General features: G+C 40.8%; 2 protein-coding genes across 10 annotated transcripts in view; one reads left to right on the top strand and one right to left on the bottom strand.

Moving 5' to 3' along the window:
* Positions 1 to 17,437, top strand: part of STK26 (serine/threonine kinase 26) — a gene marked incomplete at its 3' end in the record, with an annotated part of 52,230 nt that extends 34,793 nt beyond the window's left edge. The window contains exons 4-12 of one of the 2 annotated variants that reach the window (XM_082717686.1): positions 5,419 to 5,475; positions 9,886 to 9,994; positions 10,078 to 10,235; positions 11,445 to 11,630; positions 12,758 to 12,906; positions 13,975 to 14,068; positions 14,499 to 14,561; positions 14,644 to 14,780; positions 15,646 to 17,437. In XM_082717686.1, coding sequence (XP_082573812.1) covers positions 5,419 to 5,475; positions 9,886 to 9,994; positions 10,078 to 10,235; positions 11,445 to 11,630; positions 12,758 to 12,906; positions 13,975 to 14,068; positions 14,499 to 14,561; positions 14,644 to 14,780; positions 15,646 to 15,670 — 978 coding nt within the window. Of the gene's footprint in view, positions 1 to 5,418; positions 5,476 to 9,885; positions 9,995 to 10,077; positions 10,236 to 11,444; positions 11,631 to 12,757; positions 12,907 to 13,974; positions 14,069 to 14,498; positions 14,562 to 14,643; positions 14,785 to 15,645 lie in introns of those variants that run through there. The other variant, XM_082717687.1, reaches the window with a different exon arrangement.
* A 1,471-nt stretch (positions 17,438 to 18,908) lies between these two features.
* FRMD7 (FERM domain containing 7) overlaps positions 18,909 to 27,328 on the bottom strand; it is a 48,287-nt gene continuing 39,867 nt past the window's right edge. For all 8 annotated transcript variants that reach the window (XM_082717685.1, XM_082717680.1, XM_082717679.1 and 5 more), the window contains 5 exons: positions 25,111 to 25,206; positions 23,692 to 23,855; positions 22,090 to 22,158; positions 21,903 to 21,978; positions 18,909 to 20,832 (listed from right to left, as the gene is read on the bottom strand). In XM_082717685.1, coding sequence (XP_082573811.1) covers positions 19,750 to 20,832; positions 21,903 to 21,978; positions 22,090 to 22,158; positions 23,692 to 23,855; positions 25,111 to 25,206 — 1,488 coding nt within the window. In that variant the 3' untranslated portion in view covers positions 18,909 to 19,749. The remainder of the gene's footprint in view (positions 20,833 to 21,902; positions 21,979 to 22,089; positions 22,159 to 23,691; positions 23,856 to 25,110; positions 25,207 to 27,328) is intronic.

Here is a 27,328-nt window from a genome sequence, read left to right as displayed (position 1 = left end):
GTCACTTCTTGATAGAATTGTAGAAATCCACAGCCGGCTGATACTGATTATTCGTATCCTGAATTTATTCACATTAGAGTAAATAAATGCATGTGTATTGTCTGTCTCTGTGCATATATACACACAGAAATAGCCTATGATTTTATAGCCTTGTAATATTTATTTAAGTGACCAACTTAAATTGACCGACTTCTTTATTTTCCATTTATTTTAAAACAGTGAGAGTCTGTAGGCTTGCTTTTCTTTAAACTAAAATCACATCAGATGGAACAGGGTTCTGTTTAATGCAGTCAATATAACTCAAGGCTACATCCTCTAAGTACCATCAGGGGCCTGCATTATCAATCGACTTAGGGTTTATTGTGGCGCATCCTTCCATTTCAGAAGACATGGGGGATTTTGTGAGTCAGGTTAATTGAGTACAGTAGGATAAGGGTTTTTCTCAGGTTGTCTTTACACAGGATATTATACATAACCAAGACCGCACTGTAAGCTGGAGGAAAAGTTACTGCATTTGAGAGAAAATTATATGCTCTCTGAAACTGTATGCAGTTGTAGTGATTTCCTTGAAACATGCAGAAATGTACAAGGTATTCATTTTGACTGAGCTCACTGTATAACTTCATTTTTAAAAACAAGAGTAAAAACCAGACAAACATCAGTATGACCACAGTATTTTCCTTTAATTTTAGTTCACTGCAGATTTTCTTGAGAGACAAAGTTGGTCTTTATGAAGAGTGCTAAAATAAGCAAACCCTTCCCTTCTGATCTCATAATATTGGAAAAATCTTTTATAATCTTTAAATATTTTTCTAGTTCGATGTAAATCTTAAAATGAAGCTCACTCAGGCATTGACTAGAATTTGAATCATGCCTTTATTTGCTGCTGAAAATCGCCTTTAGATTTCTGTTTATGTTAAGGAACTATGCCCCCCCACATACACACCACCACCTTGATACCAAAAAAAAAAAAATGATAGAAGTAAAATATTCCAGAACAGAGTCCAGTTTTGTGGCCTTCTCACTGTTTTTCCTGAGACTTTTGTGTGTGTTTATTCCCAGCCTATGGTGAATGTTTCTGGAATGTTCCTTAGTTAAAAATTGTGTTTTGGAGTTTTCTTATAAAACTTAAAGGAAATTTAAGAGGGAAGAATGTTCTCCTCCTTACAATGTTTTTTTTTTTTCTCAAAACAAATACAGCTTTAAGCTTGAAATAACACAGCTCTAAGGAGCCCCCTATTAGATTCAGTTTCGCAGACATTTGCTTTTCGAATGCCCTACTATGTATATTCCTTTCATTCTGCATATTTGTCGTGGTCCATCTCATCCACTCTGTTGTGACAGCTTCTTTCTTTTTTTAAGATTGATTGATTTGAAAGGGGGCACGGGCAGAGGGAGAGAACCTCCTGCAGACCCCATGCCGAGTGCAGGCCCCGTGTGGGACTCGGTCCCACAACCCTGAGTTCATGACCTGAGCTGAAATCATGAGCTGGATGCCTGACCGGCTGAGCCACCCACGCGCCCCTAGGGCGACACCTTCTGAATTCAGGTCTCTGGTTCTAGCCTCTCTACTTAACCCCAGATAGATACATCTAACTTGCTTCATATTACCCACGTATCTATGGGTCCATGAAGTACAGTAACCCTGACAAGGAGGAGTAGCATTTGAACAAGAACTTGAGCGTCATTTTGGTGAGGGTGGAGTATAGAGATGGTCTTCCAGTTTGGAACAAAGGAACTCAGGGGTGGTAAGGCATGTGGCCAGATGATCTGTCCTGTCCCTCATGGTTCTCTAAAATTTTATGTGCTGTTTCTTCTTTATTGCGGTAAAATATACATCATAAAATTTACCATTTTGACCATTTGAAGTGTACATTTCTGTGGCAGGAAATACCTTCCTGTTGTGTAGCCATCACCACCATCCATCTCCAGAACTTTTTCGTTTTCTTCAACTGCAATTCTGTACCCATTAAACTGTAATTTCCCATGGTCTCCTCTCCACAGTCCATTCTACTTTCTGTCCCTATGAATTGGACGACTCTGGGTTCCTTATATAAGTGGAATCAGACACCATTTGTCCTTTGATAACTGGCTGACTTTAGTTGTCCGTGTTGGATTATGTGGTCAATGTCATGATTCATAGACCAGCCCATTTAATTCAACATGTACTTAATACATAGTACAATAATCATCTCTCAGATACATACAATGGGTATTCAAAAATTTTTTTTCTATGAACAAATGAATCCCAAATTTCACAGTAGCCCTTCTCCCTCCTTGCTTTGGCCAAATGTCTATTTAGCAGCAAACAGTGGGGTTCGGGGGCCTTCTTGTGGGGTGGCAGAGATAACTTGTTAACACTAGGCTCCAAGTTCTCCCCAGTAAATAGTACGACTCTGGAGTCCTTACGCTTTAGGCATTCTGAATTTTGGATCAGAAAGCCATTTCCTAACCCCTGACCACCCATGTTGATGCAGGACTTTAAACTTACGCCTCCAACCCGTTGTGAAACTGTGCGGGTCACTTTATTAGTGGAGAAGTGGAGTTTTTCCTTCAGGGACTTCCTCTGCTTCAATGTGCCGGATGTACGGGCATGGTTTACAGTCCCTGGCTCTTTTGGAATTTTCAGCCGGTATGTAGATATCATCTCAGCCTTTTAAATTATTTAAAAGCAAGCCAAACATACTGATTTGCATTCTCCAACACAAACATCTTTTCACAGAAATCAAAGGTAGAAGTTGTAGTCCTCCAAAAGAACACAAACAGAGAGTCTAGGCTTTTCAGTTTTGTTTGGTTTGCAATTGGTGTTTTCCCTGAGGCCTGCTGTGTACAAGGAACCTGTCAGAAAACGCTCTGTGGACAAAGCTTCCTTGAGCAGAGAAGAGCCCCACGAGCCTCACTTCAGTCCCCACACCTGCGTAGCAATCTTCTGAAGGGCCAGACCTGTGGCCATCATCTAGTGAGACTTGGTCCCCAGAAGTGGCAATCAGAAGGAAGCAGGCAGAAAATTCTGTCTGGCAGCTCCACTTCCTTCCCTGCTGTTTCCAGAGAGTCCTGGTCCCACCCAGTGGCTTGCTTGGGAGGAGGAAGCCGCCTTTTTCAGATCTGGAAGTTGCTTACTCACAACTTTAATAGCATTTTGAGCTCTCTGTGAATATGCTTAAGTGGAGAACAGATGGTAAGTTTCTGTTTTGAGCTCAGTAACCCCCCCCCCCCGCGGCACCCCCAAAAGGACACACATTGTTTCAGACTCGGAAAACAGATGCTTTCATTCATGAAGAACTGTGTTTAATAAGATCTTTTCGTTTGCCTTGTAAGTATCAGGTGAATGGGAAGCATTCTGAGCTCATGAGGTAGAAGGTAGGGCTGATTAGAAACAAACTGGCAAAAGAAAAAATTCCGCAGGCTGTGCGGCCTTGTGAGAACCACTTCTTTCTTCTCTGGAAAATCAACTATAAAGACACGTGAGGTTGTCAATTTTCAGGTTCTGAGGGCCTGATTCTAGACATAAAAACAAGTTACCTGAAGCACTCCCAGAGCTCTTTCTCCTTCCCCACTGTTAAGAGAACATACTTCCTCTCTTTCCTACCCTAGACACCTCCACCAGCAAAGACTCTTGGCTGCTTCTTCCTTCACTTCAGGTTGTGATAGGGGAGTGGCTGGTGGCTGTCAAGAGCCACGGGGTGGGGGGGGTGCGCATTGTTGCCTCCCAACCCCCACCCCCCGCTGTGCATCCTACATGGTGTCAGCATCCAGAAAGAAAGGAGGAATCCTTGCATATTAATTTAACCGGAGCCCTTCCTCCCCCGGCCCCAATACTAAGCCTCTTTTCCAGTCCCTTCACTATAGTGTCACCCATCGTCCTATTACTGGGGTCCATTCTTTTGCCATGCTAAAGCCCCAGCCTCATGGGGACATGTAGACATTTTGATTGGAACTCTTGAGTACTTCCTGAGGAGTTTAGAGTTTGATGGCTCCTGGCAGTAGCTCGAGAATCTTTATCCCACAGCTGAGGCTGTAAGGGTAAAAAATGTGTCCCTGGCATCCCAAGTTGAAGCACAACACTGAATGTGTTTTTCCCCTGGAAACATTATGAGGGTGTAAACAGTCATTTCTTTGGCATTCTTTCTGCTACACTGTGGAGACCGTCGTGTTCAGCTCTCTTTTGTGGGGGACTACCCTAGGAACCTCGACATTATTTTTTATGGGAAAAGTGCTTGCTTTTCAAATTTGAAACACCTTACTTAAAATGGACTTTTAGAACACCAGCCATTCACAACTTGGCCCCTTGCCAGGATAGTAAAATCAACCATTCCACTTAGAGTCAAATCTGGGGTCCCACAAAAATGCAGAGAATAACACTCATGAAATGATTTGGGGAGAGAAGTGTCCCTCGTATTTCAGGCTATCGCTGAAAGAGGTTTAATGGTTGATTCCAATTTTTATCTGACAGAGCTGAGTGGTGCCTGTGTGCACGTGTGTGTGCACCTGATTGAAGTTTACATACTTCAGGTAACTTGCCCCATTCCTTCTGTACAGCTCAGAATGAATTCCAGAATAATCAAGTAATTCTATGCTTTTCAAGCTACACACTCCCTTTCTCTTAGCCATGTACCTCGGCAATAGGAGTTGGAGGCCAGGAGGAACAATATCCTTTCTAGGTTCCACATGTGTCCGAAAAATGCCCAGTAATCATGGCTGATAGAAGTGGTACAGTACATGAGAACAAAAGCCAAAAACCGTAATAAGGCAAACTAACCAGTGTACTCAAACTCTTAAAATCACATGGGAGGTACCCAGAGGCTCCATTTAAAACTTCTACAAGTCTCCATATACCTCCTCGTTCCTTAATGTGACTCTTTTCCTTTCAAAGTCATCCAAAATAATAATTTAAGGCTATGGTTTCTTTATTCCGGGTTTTATAAAAATTGCTAATAGTTCAACAGTTTAAAAAAATAATAATTTCTCTGTCAAATAAATAAAATCTTTTTTAAAAAGGGGGGGGCGCCTGGGTGGCTCAGTGGGTTAAGCCTCTGCCTTCAGCTCAGGTCATGATCTCAGGGTCCTGGGATTGAGCCCCACATCAGGCTCTCTGCTCAGCAGGGAGCCTGCTTCCTCCTCTCTCTCTGCCTGCCTCTCTGCCTGCTTGTGAGCTCTGTCAAATAAATAAATAATTAAAAAAATAATAATTTGTTCTTCATTTAGCCGTATCACAGGCTGAAAAGGTTGGGAGGAAGATCAAGACTCAGAACTTTACTTTTATTTGTAATGTTCTATGGAAAAATATATGCTGGGCTTCAAACAACTAATTTTAAACTTGTGTTTTAAGACCAGTACATTAGTATGTCAGATTTAACATATTATGCTAGTTATTAGGCTCAGGTTTACAATGATTAAATTGTTTCATGGATTTTACAGGGTTCAAAATTATGGATAATAATGGAATACCTGGGTGGTGGTTCAGCACTGGATCTTGTAAGTATTTTTAAATAATTATACACTTAACATATCTATACTTTAACTTTTTTCTTTTAACTGGCATAAGCAGTGGCTTTTGGGTGAGCTGAATGGTTGCTCTGGTAATATGTTCAAGTTAAACTCTTACTTCGGGACCCCTGCCCTTATGTAGATTGAGCTAGATTGCAGGATTGAGCATATTGCTGATATTCTTAGCATGTGAATGAAACATGAATATCTTAATAAAATAAAGCTCTGCAAATTAGCAGTGTATGTGGCCATTGCTATCAGTTTAGAGTTTTACTTCGCAAGGATTTCCCTGAAAAGACCGCGTTCTTGGATTTTTAAAAATGTGATTAAACTGGTTCTTGTGTTCTCACCAAAGAGGCCTATGGACCCAGTTCCCTACAGAACTCTCTGCCCCTCTATAAGCCATTTGGAAATGTGATGGTATTTTTGGTTGTCATAATGACTTGGAAGTGCTAGGGCCATTTTAGTGGGCAAAGATCAGGGTGCTGAAATCCTCCGATGGGCAGGAGAAGTTTCACCCAGTGAAGCTGTGATCACACACATAATCCCTTTGAGAAACACAGGTGGTTTTCCCTAAATTGGTGTGATTCTGTCATTGCTGTCTCCCCCTTTTAAATCTTTATTAATATGACATTGTATTTAAAATTCAGTATGCATTACTAAAGGCAACTTTGTGTAGTAAGATGACCACTGAGCTGGCCTATAGGAGTTTGATCTTATGGGGCTGTCTTCATAACTAAATCTGTGCCTGTGAACCAGACACATAAATTCCTTAGACTTGGATATCCTATAAAACGAAGAAGTTATTTCTAAGTTCCCTTCTGTCTTGAATATTATATGACTTATATTTTCTTAGCATGCTTCTGCTTTTGAAATTATAGAGTGTGATGTTTCTAAAAATAAAGTGTTTTCATGATTAAGATCATCAAGTAATATTTTAACTCTTATTTTCAAGTGGAGATGAGTTTTCCCAACCGTGAGTGATTAAATATTTCTAAAAGGGTTTAATCCTCCCTGCTAATGACTCCAAAGTTTCAAATAATCCTATGAACAGAAATGACGGTAAGAGATTTTCTGTCCTTGAAACAGAACCAAATTTAAAGCTTTCTAAAGAAATGGTAATTAAACTTGACGGAGAGTCTCATCTCCTTCTAGGAATTCATCTCATTTTAATCATTTGCTGAGTTAGGTATTACCCTCCTTGTATCTAATCTAATTCTTACACCCCAAAGCTGGAGTTCGTGTTTTCTCTCTCTCCTCTCTAGTGATAGAACACAACTGGTGTTTCTTTGTATAATAATCCTTCACAATAGTGTTTTCATTAGGGCTACAAGAAGCCTGCCAGTTGCTCCACGATCCTCCTTCTACTTTTCATATAGTTAAGAGCCCTTTTCAAATTGATCACAGTTACCTTATCTGGTCCCCCAAGGTGCTCACCATATCCCTTCCCTGTGCTGTAAAAAATTAAGAAACCTGGGTCCTCGTCCTCGTTCTACGATTGACTAGCTGGCTAACACTGGACAAACCATCATTGAACCTCTGTGCCTTGATTTCCTCAAATACTGAAAGAAGAAAGGCAATTAATAATTGCTCGAGGTTTGTTTCTCAATTTCAAGAACGCTGTGATTGAATGATAAAGTTCATGTAACTGGCCTTTGTAAGGAGGGCGCATGATGAGAAAATGTGCTGTACAGATGAAGGCTAGCATTTGGGGAATGGAAGAAAGGATTAGGTGGCAGGGAGGGCACTGCTGTTAGGGACAAGAGGAAATAAGAAGGATGCTGGGCAGAGAGGATTTCTCACTTTAAGGTGGTGCCCAACTAAAGGAGCATGATTACAACTTCTAACTGACATCAACATTTCAGAGTGTATACCTCAAGATTCTCTCCCATTGGAAAAAAAAACGAGTTGTGTATGAACAGACTTTGTGCCTATTGTAGGTTATTTGATGGAATTGATCATACCCGACTTCTTTCCAAGAAGAATTGCGGTGGCTTACAACAAAAACTCATACGATAAGGCTAATAGAATAAAACAGGAGCACCAAAGAAAAAAGTTGGAAACAATATGCCAGCCTTAAAAGAGAAGACATCATACAATGTACTGCCTTGGGACTGGCTGATTAGGACCGGCTGGAAGTCTAAAGGAGTGGGGGAGAGCCCCAGGCCCACAAGTATATAGTCTGTGAAAGAGCAGATGTCCCTCTATTGCACACTCTCAGCGGACAATAGAGGCAAAGTACCCAAGGCCGGTATGCGGCCCCAAAGGCATGGGTATTAGCTATTAGAGACATTGTCACCGTCTTCAGTCATTGAGGAGAAGTTCAATTATGCACTCCAAGGCCAGTGAACCAAGATTTCATCATGATCTCTCCCAAGGTCGTATGGCCAAAGGAAAAAAAAAAATGTCTCTGTTGCATAGACTTTACCTTCGCTTTCTTTCCCAACTCCCTTTTTTTTCTCCTTTTCCCATTGTTGTCAACATGGCTAAGGAAACATTTTAACCACAAGCCTTGAAATAGTTTTATGTCTGATAATGAACCAGAAAAACTGAACTGCAGCACCCTATTCCCAGTTCCCTGCCATGGAGTCTCCCCCTTTTAGCCTCCCCCAGTAGCCCGTTCATTGCGAGTCTGTGTTTCCTGTATTTTAAACCGGTCCTAAATATACCCAATAAGCTAGTGGGTCTGTAGGACCCCTTTTTTGTTTTTGTTTTTGTTTTATGGAAATATATATTTTTTAATTTCTTACTTAATACACTGGCTTATCCAGGCCACTTTTGGAAGTCCTTTAGAATGACAAGTAGTATCCCTTACAGATCTTGCCTGATTTCTTTAACTGAGGATATACGTCTTCTGCCCCCGTCAACATATTAGGATCAGTGATACTAACTACGAATCCTTAGTATGACCTCGGTCTCTCAGTTCCTTGGTAGTCCCTCAGAATTTCATTGCTAGCGATCAGTAAAATGCCATTTTCACCTTTGAGAACAACTTTAATCACTCCTGTTTAAATAGAAACTTTTGGGGTGGAAGTTGATAGATTTATAAGTAAATAGATAATGTTACCTAGGAAAGGCACCTATTGAACTATGGACATCCCCGGAGTATACTGTATAGCCAGCCCACAGTTCCTATTCAATGGTGAGACTGAAGTACAGAGTCTATTTTAAGCTGTTAAATTTCAACATGAAAGTGCCCTTTATTCAGAATAAATATGGTATTCATGAAAGATGAAATACACAAGGTGCCAAAGAGCTGTGAATCCCTCCCAGTGTGAGGCAGAGTGGGCGATGTTTGATTTTCACCACCTCTTCCCTCCTTCCAGCAAACAGAACTCTACCTCAGCGCTGACTTTAGATTCCCACCCTTTCCTGTAATAATATTGTACAGTCCACTGTTTGTGCTTTATGAGGTACCAGAACTTTAAAATAACCATTTATTTTAAAGAGAGATTTTCAGATATTCCATTACAAGTTCTCCTGAAACCTAATCATTGCTTTCCTTGTATTCCAGTTGGAACGATTGGCTTTGGTACAGAGATGGGGAAAGAAAGGCAAATGTGTTACATTTATTTGAAAAACCGTATCCCTTCACAATTTGATCTTTTTTTTTTTTTTTACAGTGAAAGTCTGAATAGATTAATTATCGTATTCCTGGCTAACTTTTAAATTTCAGTCTCAAAAATTCTCTCTGCTTTCCAAAGTGATTGAGATCACAAAAGTTAAGAACTGTACTCTGGGCCGACTTACCTCAAAATCAGTTCAGTGTAAATAGTTAGTCATTGAAATAGCCAACACCAAAATTTAAGTAGCTGATTTCTTTTTTTGTAGCCAAAAAGGAAAAGAAATCTAGTTCTGTCATTGTTTAAGCATATTTCTTAAATCTTGGAGGTAAATATTTAGGAACCCTGGAACTTGGAGCTAGTACAGAGGTCACACTGCTTATATTATCTTTCGAGATTAAATCTAATCATTTAAAAACCTTTTCAGGGGGCGCCTGCATGGCTCAGTGGGTTAAGCCTCTGCCCTCTGCCCAAGTCATGATCTCAGGGTCCTGGGATCAAGCCCTGCATTGGGCTCTCTGCTCGGCAGAGAGCCTGCTTCCCACCCACCACCCCCTCCGGCTGCCTCTCTGACTACTTGTGATCTCCCTCTCTCTCTCTCTCTCTCTCTGCCAAGTAAATAAATAAAATCTTGGAAAAAAACGCTTTCCCTTCGACTTAACTTATTTAGTCTCTTCCCTCACCTTTTAAATTATTTCCCCATTTGTTTCAGTGTTAGCTTAATAAGCAGAATTGCTTCGTATATCTAAGTGATTCCCTGATTTCACAGATAATACCAGGTTTGAACTAGATTGTTCAGTTGTGTATAAAAAGTGTGTGTGTTTTCCCTCCTCAGCTTCGAGCTGGTCCATTTGATGAGTTCCAGATCGCTACCATGCTAAAGGAAATTTTGAAAGGTCTGGACTATCTGCATTCAGAAAAGAAAATTCACCGAGACATAAAAGGTACACAGAAATCTTATATGACCCTGAGAAACATAGCTATATTCTAAGGAAGCTGAGGGGTTTTTGTTTCTTTTTCCCCCCAGCTGCCAACGTCTTGCTGTCAGAACAAGGAGATGTTAAACTGGCTGACTTTGGAGTTGCCGGCCAGCTGACAGATACACAAATCAAAAGAAATACCTTTGTGGGAACACCATTTTGGATGGCTCCTGAAGTTATTCAGCAGTCAGCTTATGACTCAAAAGTAAAGTGTTACCTGTATAAAACTCTTTTGTTTTTAATAATAGCTTTTATATCACATGCTATGCTATGTAAAAAAAAAAAAAAAAACTGCCCTAATTTTCCTTCTTTTAAAAGTATTTCAAAAGCTAGTATTTTATCAAGTCTTCTGCTAAATCATAAGTTCCTGTATTTGGACTCGATTTCTTCCCTTCAGTAGCCTTCCATCCCACTTAGAATAAAATCCAAGGTCTTTACGATCACATACATAGTGGTCTATGATCTGGCCCTTGTCTGCCTCTCCTGCTTCAGCTCCTTTCACTCTCCTCTGTATTCTGTCTCCTTCAACCACAGGGGCCTCACTGCTATTCCTCAAACCTATCAAGTACTACTCCAGCCTCAGGACCTTTGCACACACCCTTCCCTCTATCTGGAATAACCTTTCTTCCAATCAGGTCTCTGCCTAAACCTTACCTCACAGTAGGGGCACCTGAGTGACGCAGTCAGTTGGATTTCCAGTTCTCGGTTTTGGCTCAGGTCATGATCTCTGGGTTGGGGGATCAGCCCCATGTTGGGCTTGGAACTTAGTATGGAGTGTGCTTGAGATACTCTCCCTTTCCCTCTGTCCCTCCCTTCTAAAATAAATAAATAAATCTTTTTAAAAAATTACTTCACAGAGCAGTCTTCCCTAGCCATCCTGTGTAAAATTTCCAGCCCCTTGACCCCATCATTCATTATTCCCTTACCCTAATTTTACTCTCCTTCACAGAACCTAGCACCGTCTGACATCATACTATTTATTTACTCATCTGTCTCTTCTGTTGGAACACAAGCCCCTTGAGAGCAGGGATTTTTTTTGTCTGCTTTATTCACCACCTGAATTCTCAGTGCTTAGAATGTGGTATCTGGCAAACCATAAGGAAATTTGGTCATTAAAAAAAAATTAATTAATTCAATTAATAAAAACTTATTACATTACATTGCATTTCTTGAGATACCTTGTTTTTGTTTGTTTGTTTGTTTGTTTGTTTAAGATTGATTGATTGATTTCCTCTCTGTCCCCAACGTGGGGCTCAAATTGACGAGCCCAAGACCCAAGACTCATAAACTCTTCCAACTGACCCAGTCAAGTGCCCCTCTTAAGACACTTAACGTCTTGTGACCCATAGGCTATTTCATAGCAGTCTGTTGGAATGGAATGTTAGGCTAATTTTTTCTCTCTCTCTTACATCAGGCTGACATTTGGTCACTGGGCATCACTGCTATTGAACTAGCCAAAGGAGAGCCACCTAACTCTGACATGCATCCGATGAGAGTTCTGTTCCTTATTCCAAAAAACAATCCTCCAACTCTCGTTGGAGACTTTACTAAGTCCTTTAAGGAGTTTATTGATGCTTGCCTGAACAAAGATCCGTCATTTGTGAGTATATATTGCTATTGCTACTATTTGGTTTTGATTATTAAATCTGCATTAGCAAATGGGGTTTTTCTGCAGTGAGGAATACAGTGACTGTGAAAATTGCCTAAGATCCTTCTAGGAACCTGATTCTTCCTTCTCTCTTAATAGTTCTGTTCTTCCTTTTCTCCTTCCCCGGTGTCTTTTGCACTTTCTCATGGTCCCTAGCTCCTTCATTCTGTTGATTATTTCTTATTTCAAAGGGAAAGAAATTTGAGAAATAAAGTTCCTGTTATAGGAAGTCATTATTAAAGTACACTTGTAACTATCCACAGTGGTTTTTATTCAACTGTGTTTTCATTTTTCTTGAAAAGTGATGTGTGCATTTCACTTCTTAAAGAATTTAATATTGAGAAATTCCAGCATACGGAGTCGTACGCTTTTACTGAAGTCTAGGGGGCTCTACTCATTTACCTGGCAGAATTGATCACAGTTGCTTTACTGTTTCTAAAATAAAGCTGCCTGGTGACTTCTAGAAGCTAGAAGTGTACAAGAACTCAGTTCTTGATGTAACTGTTTTTAAATTGAGAGTGAATATTCTGATATTAACAAAGCCCTAGGGGAGAAATAGCCCCTATAGCCCCTGGTATTTGCATTTAGATGCACTTTGAATTAATGGGTGATGGAGAAAGGGTTAATCTGGGGATCATACGTGTGTAGTTGATGATCAAATTACAGCCTTGCTAGTTGTCATCCATTTTTTCAACTTACAGTAAATATAATAAGAGTATTTGAAAGCACTATTTTGAAACATTTTTCAGTTTTTAACTTAACCTTCAAAATCCTGCCATGTGATTCTCTGGTTTTGAGAGGTTTCCTGCCTGCCAGTTTGCTGGTAGGTAGGCTACCGCCTTGCCCACTGGGCTTGAACAAATTGGTACCAAGGTAGTAAATTTAATTTGGTTGTCTTGAACCACTTCAAAAAGTAGAATTAGCTGTTTATTGCCCTATAGCATTTTAGTTGTCCTCATGTTTGTAGACCTACTTTCCAGGTGTACCTTTCCTGCTTAATGATTGAAATAATTTTTTACCACCCCTTGTAATCATAAAGAACCTGGAAGTATTCATGCATCCTTATTATTTTTCCCTAGCGTCCTACAGCAAAAGAACTTTTGAAACACAAATTCATTGTAAAAAATTCAAAGAAGACTTCTTATCTGACCGAACTGATAGATCGATTTAAGAGATGGAAGGCAGAAGGCCACAGTGATGATGAATCCGATTCGGAGGGCTCTGATTCGTATGTACAAATCATTTAATTTTTTATGTAGGTAGCTCATTCTAATATTGCCTGTCTTTTAGCTAGTATCCACTGTGCCTTCTCTAGCATAAAATACAAACCTTATTTTAGAGTTTTACTTTAGAAACTGTGGAAGTCTTTTAAAATCACAGTCTGTGAAGTAAGTACAATGAATTTGGAAACTTTTTTTTTCCTTAGAAGTGAATTGCTCTTGTTTTAAATGGTCTCGGTCTAACCCCTAGTGGATACTTGAGTATATTACAAAATTTGGGGGGAAAAATCGATCAAAAGTGTTACATTAGTTTGCTTCAAGTGATAAGGTGCTATGTCTTCTCATACTTAGCGGTGGTGGGGGGCAGGGAACCTGCAGAATCCTTCTGGAGAGTGACCTCTGGGCCTTTCCCACCCCTTGGCCACATACTAAACTGTGATCAGACTGATACATTAAAATACTCATCTATATATGATTTCTACCCCCCTAAAACGGTTCCACTGTTTTTCTAACTGCAGCATTGACATTCGACATCTGAGATTCTAAGTCCATACTTAATGTAGACCAGGGAAGTCTGTAGGTCACACCAGAATTTACTCTTCTACTGGATGAATCAGCACAAAGGCAACACGAAATTTCTTTCGATAATATTCTCAGAGTCCTGCATTTATGAGAAATTGCCCTACTTTTGAAAAGGATAAAAAATAGCAGGCTGATTCTTGTGCCCCTGTTGGTTTGTTGGCCATGGTTGTCCATGAAAGTGGCCCATGGAACTTTAAAAAAGAAGCAAAAGGCACTCCAAGAGATCCTGATCTGGTGAGTGCGGAGGGGGTGGGGGCAGGCCTTTCTATGTGGTGAGAGGTCTCCACATGCCATTCTGATGCACGCTTAGGATTTGAGGATCACTGCCCTTCGTCAGTAAATAGTCTCCACCCAAAACTGAACGCAAATGCTTTTAAATACTGGGATTTTTTATATATCGGAACAACTCTTCAGAGTCTGGCTGCATTGATTTGGTATCTTCACCAAGCTGAATAATTTAGGAACTTATATCAGTATTTTGGGCATCTCTTTAGGGAATCCACCAGCAGAGAAAGTAATACTCATCCCGAATGGAGCTTTACCACCGTGCGAAAGAAGCCTGATCCAAAGAAACTCCAGAATGGGGCAGTATGTACATGGCGATGATCACTATCTCTCGATAGGACTCTTGTGGACTAATACAGTGAGATTGTGATGGCCAGAAATTACTAGAATTTAATACCCCTAAGTGCCCGTTTACCTCATTGTGTCCATAGAATGCTTCATGTGCCGTTAGCTTTGGGCTCATTAAAAATTACTCATTATTTAAATTATTAAAAATTATTCCCATTATTCATGGGAGTCATTTAAGTGGCCATCAGTATGTTTTTAAATGCAACCTAGACATGCATAAACCCAGTGGAATCGTGGGTATCTGTTGTAATCCTAGAGGTTAGAGGTCTTCTGGATGATGATGGGAGAGAGGTTTCCAGTTAGCCCTCACTTGTTAAAGAGTAAGAAAACCGTGACTACTTATGTCAGTTTCATCATCTGCATAATCTATATTGTTTGTTCCAAGGAGCAAGATCTCGTGCAAACACTGAGCTGTTTGTCTATGATAATCACACCTGCATTTGCTGAAGTAAGTACGGATTCATTAGCTTTGGATATCTATGTTAAGAAGTCTGGCGATTTCAAATGTTATTACTATTGATCTTCCACAGCTTAAACAGCAGGATGAGAATAACGCTAGCAGGAATCAGGCGATTGAAGAACTTGAGAAAAGTATTGCTGTGGCCGAAGCCGCCTGTCCTGGCATCACAGATAAAATGGTGAAGAAATTAATTGAAAAATTTCAAAAGTAAGCTTGAAATGTCATTTAAGAAATTATTTTTACATTTTTCTCTGGGATGTTTATTTTACAATATGATTACCTTGATTCAGTCATTTTGGCTCTTCTTCATTATTAAGTCCCTTCATAATAGTTGTATGCATAAAACTATTTTATTTGTTGCTCATCTTAAACACGAGCTTTTGGAATTGTTATCTTTGGGTATTACAAGGTACTTTTCCCCCTGAAAGAAATGGCCTGTTCTGTCTTTTTTCTCCTTTGCCCGCTAGTAGGGGTACAGACAAAAGGTCATGGAGTGTATTTTTATTTGGGCCCTTATAAATACCATTTAGGAATGCTTTCATTCTTGCCAGTACCCTCATCATACTACTATTCACGCAGTTTGCAGTGCTGAAGTTCTTACGTTTAGCCCCCATAAGAAAAGTTAAGGGAAGGATTGTAGGTAGAGGAAGTCAGTACAGCCTACAGAAGGTTCTTATGAGTGACTTTAGTTTCCACACTGTCTCAAATTGTTGGTTTAACTTTGTTCCCATTCAGTAAAGTTCATACATTTAATTTTTAAGTTCTCTTTTGAAACCAGACTTTTGTTTGCAAGCACAAACATGCATACACCTCCTTAGCTCCAACGGAGCCTGAACTCACAACCCTGAGATCAAGACCTGAGCTAGGATCAGGAGTCAGACGCTTAACCACCTGAGCCACCCAGGTGCCCCACAGAAGAGATTTTTGAACTTCTTTATATTTTAACTTCTACTTGATAAGATTCAGTAAAAGAATTAGTTTGCTGAATCCGTACCTTTATTGCAGAGTTCATACAGATGAGAAATACAAATGTGTATTTGTATATAGGTTTAAGTTTTTCTTCATTTTATAGGTGTTCAGCAGATGAATCCTCCTAAGGAACTTCTTACTGGCTTCTATTTCATACGGACCCAGAGAAACCCACCAAAGCTACTTCAAGCTTAACAGTGCTTAACTCATGAGCTCCATGTGCCTTTTGGATCTTTGCGACATTGCAGATTTGGAAGAAGCTCTTCAACTATTTTGTGATGGTGTTTATCATTTTATATTTTAAAGAGATTATTTTGTAAGGAATAACTTTTAATACTATAGTTTCACCTGTATTCTACTAAATGTTGAGATACAGTTTTGCTTTTAGGTATCATTATTACTTAAGTTACTGGGATGAATACCTTTCATGTTTTGATCTTTAGTTAACTGTACACTCATGAAACGTACAGGTCTTTCAAAGTCCTCCTAAATACCGAATGTTTGCAAGTCATCAAGCATCAAAACTCTTTAAAAAAAAAAACAAGCATATTCTAAAAATGACTTTTGGTGGGGAGGTAGAAACAAGTCATACTTTCTTAATTTTCTTTAATAAGCTCTTAGAAATGAAACCTGAAAAGTATTGACTCCCTTTACCAACTTGGGATGATTTTCTAGGCAGCTCAGTGATGATCGTATTTGAGAGCCCTGTGTTTGAAGCATGTCTAGGCAACATGTAGCAGCGGAGGTACCTCTTGGTGTGTAGTATTGACCTTCTCTTGCGGAAGAGGCGGTTAACCCTTATTTAACATGGATGGAGATTTCAAGCAATGCTAATTAACCAAGGATGGGTTGTTGGCAGTCCTGGAGGAATCTGTCAGGCTTCATTTTTAAAGTCTTCAACTCATATCACATACTATATGCTTGGATTGGGGGAGCTTAAGTAAGAGCTGTTATTCATGTGATTAAGTACCTGATCAACAGGTGTGAATATACCTTAGACACCAGCATATTTTCATTATGGTAGTGAAATGTCCTATAAACTATTTATACATTTTTGTTCTTCATAATTATCCAGTGCAAAAAGCATCATTTGTTCATTTTTGAAAGGGTATTTAAATAAGCATTTTCTAGTTCATGTGAAAATAACCATAGTACGGGATGACCTATGTCCGTAGAGAAGTTGTTAGACTGTACAGTTAATTTTCAGTTATATTTATGGTACTGTTACATGGGTAATAATACCTTTTTTCTTTAAAGCCCAGTATATATATTACGCCTGCCTAAGTTCCAAACTGGGGCTATATTTCAGTAGTTGTAGAATCATTGATATTAATTAGTTTTGGTAGTTAACGTTTTGTTGTTTGAATCTGCACAGTTTGGTTTTTGCACCGAAGTCATTTCTAAAAATCTGAATAATTGCCAAATATTAGAAGAAAGGTGTTCTTCAAGTAGAGAATACCGTTTTTACTCAAAGTGGCCATTACCTCTTCTCTTTCTGTAATAATTCAGACACTTGAGTAAGTCGTGGTCATGTCATATGCCAAGAAAGTTCTTTTCATTGGTGCCTATACTGTAACAATTACTTTTAATGCATTGTATTTTGAAGTAATGGTTCAGTTGAAATTTTCACCTTCTCTGCGACTGAAACACAGTTTCAGTTCGTAATCTATTAGAGGTCTAGAAGTAATTTTTCAACTTATATCATGGGTTAAATGAATATTTTTGTAAAAACAAAAGCAGTGAATTTATAAATGGATTATTTGAAACTTTACAATACAGCTGCATCATGGTTAGGAATCATATTGCTTATTCATTAGAGTTATTAGTCCTATAAACTGTGTCTAGGTGAAGCATACTCCAGTGTTGTGGGGGATTTAAAAATAAATATTTAAATTACATGGCCCTCAGCGTCTGTTTTCTCCAGGTGGGGGTATGAGGCAGAATTTTTATTGTTTGACATTTTGTCTCCTCTGCCTTTTAATTTGTTGTTGGAACTTGGACACCAACATCTCCATTGAAAACTAGAAGGTATTCTTCACACTGAAGCACTGATGGTATTTACAGTGCATATCTGTCCCCCTGTCCTGACACAATTACTGGTAGAGTCGTCTTTCGCTCAAAAATGCCCTAGGTTGGACAGTACATTGTATGGTCACCCCAACTATAGTTTTATTAGGAAGTCATACACAGATTTGAACCCTGTAGTTCTCTGGGGAAAAGAAATTTCACAGAGACTTCCAGAAATTGAGAGCTTAAAGGAATTTGAGTTTTTCCTAGGGAAAAACTCAAGGATGAACTTACTGTAGCTCTGAGAATCTATAGGATTAGGGCGCCTGGGCGACTCAGTCGTTAAGCATCTGCCTTCAGCTCAGGTCATGGTCCCAGGGTCCTGGGATCGAGCCCCACATTGGGCTCCCTGCTTGGGCAGGAAGCCTGCTCCTCCCTTTCCTACTCCTCCTGCTTGTGTTCCCTTTCTTGCTGTGTCTCTCTTTGTCAAATAAATAAATAAGATCTTTCTTAAAAAAAAAAAGAATCTATAGGATTAACATATAGGTGACTAGGCTTCAGTATATTCTTAAGTTTAAATTGCTTTTTTATATTCATGTTACTGGGTAGGAGCAGGGAAGAAAGTGCTAGAGTGTGGGAAAGGGCTAGAGAGAGGTGTATTAAAAGGAATTTTTCTGATACAAGGACTAGGAAAGTAATACCATGATGCAAGCTATATATACATTTATATATTGTTATATAAAATATATATTTATATTTCTAAATATTTATTTATATATTACATAAATGTATATTGAGCTTGCATATTGGCACCTGGGTGGCTCAGTTGGTTAAGTGTCTGCCTTCAGCTCAAGTCATGATCCCAGAATCCTGGGATCAAGCCCCACATCTCTGGGCTCCCAGCTCAGTGGGGCATCTGCTTCTCCCTGTCCCTCTGCCCTTCCCCCTCCACTCCTGCTCCCTCACTCATTCTCTCCCTCTCAAATAAATAAATAAAATGTTCTAAAAAATAGCTTGCTTCTATAATTGCATCGTTTCTTTGAAGTTAGTACCTACCATTATCTTGTAAATATGTTGTACTTAACATTAAAATCAATAAACAAAAGTGCTCAAATGGAATATTGGACCTTCCAGGGGGAATAGTAGGGAAATTTTGAATGGTTCAAGAATGAATCTTGGTTCATGAACTCAGTCTGGTTTTAGCACTATCCTTTTTCTCATCAACTACCCCAATTCTACATCTTCTCCTTCCCTGACTCTACATTTTCACCTGTCTCCTTCCTTTTTCTTGTTCTCTAACTGTCCCTTCCCTTGATAATAGACCAGAACCAGCCATTTCTGAAATTGACTAAAACAAAATGAAGATCATACTTGCAATTTATTTTTTTAGTAAATGGATTTCCATCACTCTTTATTAAAATACCATTCATCTCATTTCCTTGCCTACATACATGCAAGAGATGGCAAAACAATAAAGTCTTACAGGAGAAAGTAGAGAAACCAACATGTAAACTTTTATCTGTCACTACATATCATAGTTAAGAGTAGAGAAGTAGTAAGTCAAACGTCATAATATCTTCTGGGCATCTATCTGGCTTTAGAAATTGACCGATTCGTGAAATTCCAGGGTTTAGAATGCTTCCAAGTCCCAGATGCATCTGATGGGAGGTTCTATGCCACCATCTTGTTCTTGAGGTATAGGATGGCCATGTTCCCCCTTACATATGTTAAAAAAAAAATTGAAGTCTTTACCATAAAACAGAACCATTTTTACAGGAACCTTTAGTCACAGTATGGCTTAAAAACTAAATGGCCAACACAGTCACAATCTACCAAATCACGAAAAGACATCAGAGGCCAATGCTATGCCAACCCATACTGTCAACATCATACAATGCTGACAGTCACCGATGTCTCTATGGGGAAATGTATAATGCAGATGACAAGTAGCCATCTCGCCCCACCACAGTGCTGATGAGGAGAGGGTATGTTCTAGAGCCCCTTCAGCGGAAACTGAAGAAGGGAGCTTGAGGAATGAGGCAGCAGCTGGATCTTTTCCTGAGCTAGGTGCCCAAACATAGCAGATCCCCTCATTACCAATGAAGGGTAACTAAGAAAATGGTTTGTGCAGAGGTTCCTTATTTTTTATCCAAGTTGACAACGTGGAACTGGCCCAGAAACGTTCACTGAGTTCATACCTTCAAGCTAAAAAGTAATTACATGGTTTTAACAAAGTCCTGTCTTCAGCAGTTGGCGTATTGAAAGAAACACCTTCATCCTCTTCATCAAGCTGTAGACTACCAGAAGACAAGCGGATTCTGGCCATGGGCGACCTGATTCCTTTGCCATACAAAGAGTAGTAGTCTGGTTTAAGAATTTCTGATTCCGAATCACTGGATTCACTAGCTATGTACCTTTCTGCTGCTCCCTGATCCATTAAAACTGTTGGAAACTCCTGCTCTGCAAACATATATGTAAAAAGGTCAGTTTTACGACTCAGAGTAGGACAAGGCCCTAAAGGTCTAAATTCAGACCCAAAAGGAAAACGCATCGTTTTCATGTCTGACTGGCTCTGGGATCGCTTGGGGGTTTGGTCTTGAATGCTGTATGCAAATGCATCTTCTAAATTTGGGTCTTCCACTTCAAGATCTACATTGATGTTGCTCCTCCCACTAGTCCTGGCCATAGCTTCTTGGAGTTCTTGAAAGTCTTGCTGAAAGCTCTTCATTCTGACATTCCTTGGGCTTCTTTTGGCTGGCTTCATTGCAGTGGGCTCTAGACAGCTGTCTGGCCTTTCCCTTTCCTCTGCCATGACTGGGGACCGTCTGGGCACCTGGGGTGGTCTGTCCACATAAAAAAAGACTTGGGGAGGCATAATATCAACCTGCTGACCTGTGCAAGGAATATAGGGCACATCTGTGTAAGTTAGCTGCTTTGCTGGACTCACTTTGCTTGCAAGGCCAGAAGATGTGCTCATGTGCTTGTCAGCAAACTTACAGCTTGGTTGGAAGGAGCTCAGAGGACTCCTTTCCTCAAAGTAGTCTCTGGGATCCGGGTCAGTACTAAAGACGGGGTCTGTATAAATAAAAGGGAAAGAGGAACTGCTTTGGGACTGGTGTAACAGTGTGGGATCCGCCTCTGGTTTGGAACGCTCCAGCTCTGCTGCAAACGTCACCTCCACTGCGGAGTTCCTCCTCCTACCATCGAGCACCGGCTCCGACGCGTGCCCTCCATTCACATTTCTGTAATACCCACCGCCGTATGCGAGTCTCAGATCTTCCACCTTGAGAGAAAGGACACGTTGGTGAAAGAAGAGAAAAGCCATTTGCTTGGGGGTGGGGCAAGGATCTCAACTGGCCTTGAATTTCACGAAGGTATTTTCACAAGGTCATCTCAACTCCATGTTCTATTCCAAGTTGATGAATGTATACAGAAAGGGAAATACCTTGTATCCTATCCCAATCCTTGTGCTAAAGACCCACGACAGTCTCCTTTCTCACTGCCATCCCACTCCTTGCCTCCTGAGTTCTCCATGTACTTCCGCTCGCATGGTACTTCAGGCAGAATGGTTTAGTAGCTCATTTATAAATGAGCCAGGGGTTCTGCTTTCCGGTTCTGGCTCTGCCTTGGGACTTGAGGTGGATCTCCTGAACTTTCTGCTCTAGCTTCCTTCCTATTCTCTGTAAAATGCTGGGAAGGAGGGCTACAAATGGCATCAGAGGGTCACTGATAGACCCTCTGATGGCATTATACCTCCGTGATGCCTTTGAGATAAAAACTGCCTACGATTTGAATGAAGACATGAGAGGTGGTGAGAACTATAATTTTTTTTTTTTTTTAGGGAGAGCAAAAGAAAAATAATTAACATGGTTAATGCTTTTAAAACTCAAATGAAGCCATCATCTCACGGTTCCAGAATAGCACTTTGTTCTTAAATTAAGTGACAAAATTACACGACAAGGGTACTTTAAAACGTTAACCCAAGACCTTAAAGCTTCCTCTAAGCCTTAAAATTTTTCATTAGGTAAAAAAAAAAAAGAGCTTTTAGTTTAAAAAATTCAAAGCCATAGAAATTCACTTGGATCCGCATTTTATGTGACGTTAGCAATACAAGTTGCAATTTAGAGATGTGCCAGATCCTTTCAGTCCATAAGGTGCACACCAGTGGTAATTTATTAAATGGTCTTCTATTGGCTGGAAAGATTGAGCTAACAGACCTCCTGAGGAGGCTAGCCTACTCAGAGTCACCTTTTCACACACCGGGAGGTTTCTGGCAGAATCAATTCTTAAAAGCATTTGACATGTAGATGCAGTACATTTATCTAAAGAAGAAGGGATTCTCAGAAACCTTACTTGTTTTGACACATCAGAGAGGAGGTCTGGTGAGGACCGGCACTGTCGCTCATGGTACTCAGATGGGTAATGTTTCCTGTAATCCACAAAAGGAAGGAATTGAAATGGTCTGCAGGCACACAGAGAATACACAGAAATCTCTACATTCGGCTTCAAATCAACATGAGAGAGAGAGAAAATCCCGTACCTCTCAAAGGGCAAGCTCGTCAACCTCCCTTTCTTTCCATATTCCAAAAGCTGCCGTTGGGTCCTTCCACTGTGATTAAGAATGAGAGAGAGATTTTATTGACACCACTCCTAAGCCAGTAGGCTACTAAAACTCCAAAGCTTCAATTACTATTGAAGTCAAGCGTCCCCATGAATGACATATGCCCTGAATGGCTGACCATCAATCACAATAATGATAACTACCCGCTTTTTCAACTATCAGGCCTAGAGCAACCTCAACTACTCAGAACCCAGAAGATTTTGAAAAGCTTCGGAACAGGACTATATCACAGTTAAAAATTCTGGCCTTGAAAACAAACCGACTTTCCTATAAAGGCTTTTTCCCTACCTGCAAATTTATATACAATTTCTAATAAGGCTATTTAGCTGGTTTTCCAATTCCTGACAAGGAAAACAGCTAACTAAATAGTAGAAGACGTTTGCAACAGCCAGACATACACCAGCAAAGAAAGCCAGCTGACGGCGGGGAGAAACACAAGAGCCAAGAAAGAAATCAGGAAAAATAATAAAACCCAACAAGTCTGAGCCATTGATCACTGAGGTACAGAGACTGATGTGCCTCCCCTGCCCCGACCCGGTGGCCATCACTGGACCACAGCTGCCCACAGAGGATCATAAGTGATGTTTATAATAACTCTGGTCGTTAAGAAAAGGGCAAAATATGCCCAGTATCATCTGTTTAAGAAGGTGGGGATTTGTAAAAACACATTTTGGGAAGATTCCATCAAAAAATACCTATGTTTTTGAGATCTCAATTCCTAGGAGGGCTTCCACTGTTTGAAAATCCCCTATGGGAAACATTCAGTTAAGAGGGTTTTGTTTCATTTTGTTTTGTTTTGTTTTGTTTTAAATCTTAGCTAAGAGTTTTGAAGGCTTCTTCCAAAGAATTCCTAGGCTGGTGCATTCGTGTAAAAATGAGATCTGATTTTGACCTTGCTTCCATTCCTCCAAAGTGTCACCTGCACCAAGGAGCCTCTGCCACCGTATAGCTCGGAGTTTGGCCTCCCTGAGCTCCTCCAAGACTGTCTCCCCACCTTTCTTGCCCAACCATCACCAGATACCTTGCACGTAAGTTGCGATATAAGGAAAACTATAGGTTCATTAAATACATATTCTTTTTTTTTTAAGATTTTTTATTTATTTATTTGACAGACAGAGATCACAAGTAGGCATAGAGGCAGGCTGAAAGAGAGAGAGGAAGAAGCAGGCTCCCTGCTGAGCAGAGAGCCCAATGTGGGACTCGATCCCAGGACTCTGGGATCATGACCTGAGCTGAAGGCAGAGGCTTAACCCACTGAGCCACCCAGGCGCCCCTTAAATACATATTCTTAAACAGCATAAGCCGCCCCCCATCTTTGCCAATATTCTGATCTAGCCCCTAGACTAGGGTGCTTCCCTTCTCTGGCCTCCCCCTTAGGAAATATGGACCTCAGGTGTGACACAGAGAAGGAGCAGTAAAGGGGATTCTTTATTGCTTCTAGAATTTAATGCCTCCCACTGCCTTCCACGCTACTGAAAAGAAGTTGCGTGTCCCGTTTGCTTATGTGCAATATTTCATTACCTATAGCGGAAACTGGAACCCTTGCTGCACAGTAGGGTTTTGGGCTTGGATTTGGGCTCTTCGGAAAGTCTGAAGAAAGCATGGTACTCCACACAGGTCTTCCAGAAAGCCTTACAGGCATCTCGACTGGCCATGGTGAACTCCAAGGTGTCCTTGCACAACACCTGTGTAAACCAATTTCCATCAAACCAAACATCCTTCAAGACTATCAAAGCACTTTGATTCCTAATGTTTTCCAAACGATTGGTTCAGGGGCCCATGCAGCTTCTGATTTTCCACCTGGCTCCCTACAGTCTTCACACCTACTAAAACCAAACGATTGGCAACCTTCCGAGGAACAGACATGGCCAATGCTCAAAAACAGAGCCTTCTCTGAGAAGCCAATCTTGCTCTGGAGCCCCCACACCTCAAACGCGTTTTTACCCCCTCTTCTCTGCCAGGAACATTTTTATGAAGTTGTAAATTAGGTTAAAATGAACATCAAAGGACATCCTTTCAAGGTGACAAGAAGTTATAAATGACCAACAGGAAAGAGGGGGAGGAGGCGATTTCCTTATATAGATGGTAGGCTTTGTAGGATGATTACATGTATAGCAGTCTTTCCAACATACCAGCTAGAAACACTTCGCCCTCCCTATGCTTCCATTTGCGCATGTGTGCATGCAGCCCTGTTTTCTGCTGATTCCCCCCTTCCCTCATTCCTTTCCAGGTTCCCACATGCAGCCCTGGGACACTCCCTGAGTTTTACACTGGAGACAGTCTCCTGAACTGCTCAAATGAACACTTTTGTGTGAGACTAAGATCCAGAGAATGAAGGCCATACTGCAGCATCTTCTGGAAGTCAAAAAATGAGCTGATACACATGTTCATTTCCTTTAGAGTCACAAAGCATCCTTTCTAGCACCTTTGTCTTACCCTGTACAATCCAGCCTTGATCAATAAGAGCTGCTTTTGCCTAATCTATACCCCACCCCCTCATACCGCATCCTGCTTTGGCAAATAAGTGTTCAATTATTTGGCACGTACTCAGTGTTCAGTTGTTTTTGTTTAAGGAAAGGAGACGAAAATATAAAATGGGGCAGGTAACAGCCATTAAACATGTCCGTAGTCCTAGATCTGGTCACTTGAATTTGACTTATCAAATCCCTGGGGGGAAAAACATGGTTTTTAAGGAGACTTGGCTTTCATTTCAGCCACCCCATTTTCCGACATAGTTTACTCATTTTGAACTGCCAATAGGATTTCTTGGTGTTTTGCCTCGAGTAAAAATATGACTAATGCTCCGGTTTATTTATGTAGAGGCAAAAAAGGGAGTACCTCACCCCTCAGCTTTCACCACTCACATTCAGACCATTTGCTGAAACAACCAAGAAATCCCAAGTGAACAGAAAGTAAAAGAATTTATTAGAAACTACTTACCAAGATGTTGGCATGAAGTTTGATGAGAAAATGCTTTCTCTTAAAACTCAACTTGCGAATTTTAGCCCAGTTGAAAGTATTGATCTTGGTATTGCCCTGTAATGACACGCATGGCAGATTTCAAGGTGAATGTCAGCACAAGCTGGTTTGGAAGACAATGAGAACCTCGTAGAAAACGTACTTCATGCATGGGACCATCGCGCCTCTTGCACGGGATGATCCTGTTGTACTAGGTAGGAGCTGTGGGCAAAGAAGGTATTCCAGGGGGACATAAGGCTGTTCTGAAGTGCAAGCAAGAAGGGGTTCACGTGGGAAAGTTCTCTAGCCAGGATAGGGAGACCACGGGAGGAAGGGATGACTACAGTCAGTTCTCTAACTGCACCCCCTTCCTATGTTTCCAGATTCAACGGCCACTGCATTTACTCGAATACGTTCCAGAACTTCTCACTGCAGGCATCATCAAGTCTAAACATGTTTGGCTGGGGTGTCCTGCCTCAGCTGTACTGAACATCCAGCCTTCTACTCCACTGATCCTAGAAAACACCCTTCCATCCAACTCTGTGCCTTCCCACCCAGAGGGCTCGTCATTCTCCTTACCCAGAATTGCCTTCTCCATAGTCAAGCTGTCTTGCCAGTGTGCCAGCACCCCCTTCTAAAATATTCTGTGTAACTATCCATTTCTAACCGCTCTGAACGCCTTGGGCTCTTCTGGTCTGCTCAAACCATTTAGCTCTTTTGGGTGGTTGGTTGGTTGGTTGGCCGGTTGGTCAGTTGCTTGATGTTTGTTTGTTTAAATGGTCCAAAAATCAAAGGTATACAAAAAATATACACATCGAGAAGTCTCGCTCCCACCACCATCATTCCTGTATCTGTCCCTCTGTACCCATCTGTCCATTCTCTATGGATAACCACATTTATTAGTTTGTTAGGTATGCTTGTTGTGCAGCTTCATGTGTGTAGGATAGATTAGCTTTGGATTACTTATGACTGATTACTGATATTGATCACTATTACTCTGGTCTCTCCAAATTGTGAGAATCTTAATGACCTGAGCCATAGGTCATGCTTAATGTTAGTTTGTTGACCGTGCCATCCTTCACCCTTCTCGGGGCCTTTGTCTGGAATCCGCACCCCGCCCCCAGCCCCAGCCAACCCTATCTCTTTGATCTGGACAACTTCCTTGGGTCTTGGCTTAAATTTTTTTTAAGTTTATTTATTTACTTATTTTTAGTAGTCTCTCCACCCAACATGAGGCTTGAACTCATGACCCCAAGATCAAGAGTCATAAGCTCTTCCAGCTGAGCCAGCCAGGTGCCCCCTTAGCTCAAATGTTAAACCCTTTTCACATGCATTACCTTAGCACCCCATACTTCTTCGAAAACAAATACATGGCATTTGCTTAAAATTACTTGCTTCATTGTCCATCTTCCCCTCTATTAGAATGCAAGGTCCGTGGGGCACCTGTGTGGCTCAGCCAGAAATCTTGATTTCGGCTCAGGTCACGATCTCAGGGTGCTGGGATTGAGCCCCATGTTGGGTTCTGCACTCAGCAGGGAGTCTGCTTGAGGATTCTCTCTTCTGCCCCTCCCCCTGCTTACATTCTCTCTCTCTCTCTCTCTCAAGTAAATACATCAATACATCTTTTAAGAAAAGAAAGACTTTGTCAGCATCCCTCCTGTTTACCTCTGCAGCTCTAGTATCCAGCACTGGCTAGCTATACAGTAACTACACCGACAGAAGGATGGCAGAATGAAGGAATAGTTGCTGCCAGACTCTGTAAATATACTCAAGCCCATTGAACGGAACAATTAAACCAGATGAATTGTAGATTATGCAAATTATATCTCAATAAAGCTGTTTTTTTTTTTTTTTTAAGAATAATGCAATACCGAACACATACAAAGTACTCGGTACACAAGTATTCTTAGACTGCATTTGGGGTAGGACAAAATAGACTGGCTACTTTATTCCACACTGTCCACAGAAGTGCTCGGGCTGGAAGAGCTCCCGACTAACATGACAGCCTCCCCTTCCCATTTTCTCCCACATAGTAGGAAACGGCAAGGACTAATGGGGGGCAGTTAGAGTAGAATGGGTCAAATTCCTTCCTGGGGGAACACTTATTCCTATGACCCATTGGGTCTTTTGCCCACCTGTGTGACTCTTGTGCTGCAAAATTTACAACCCGAAACAGGAGAAGGCCAAGAAACTTCTAGCT

This window comes from Mustela nivalis (genome assembly GCF_964662115.1).
Source record: "Mustela nivalis genome assembly, chromosome: X".
NCBI classification, from domain to species: Eukaryota; Metazoa; Chordata; class Mammalia; order Carnivora; family Mustelidae; genus Mustela; species Mustela nivalis.
This window is presented reverse-complemented; position numbering and strand designations above follow the sequence as displayed.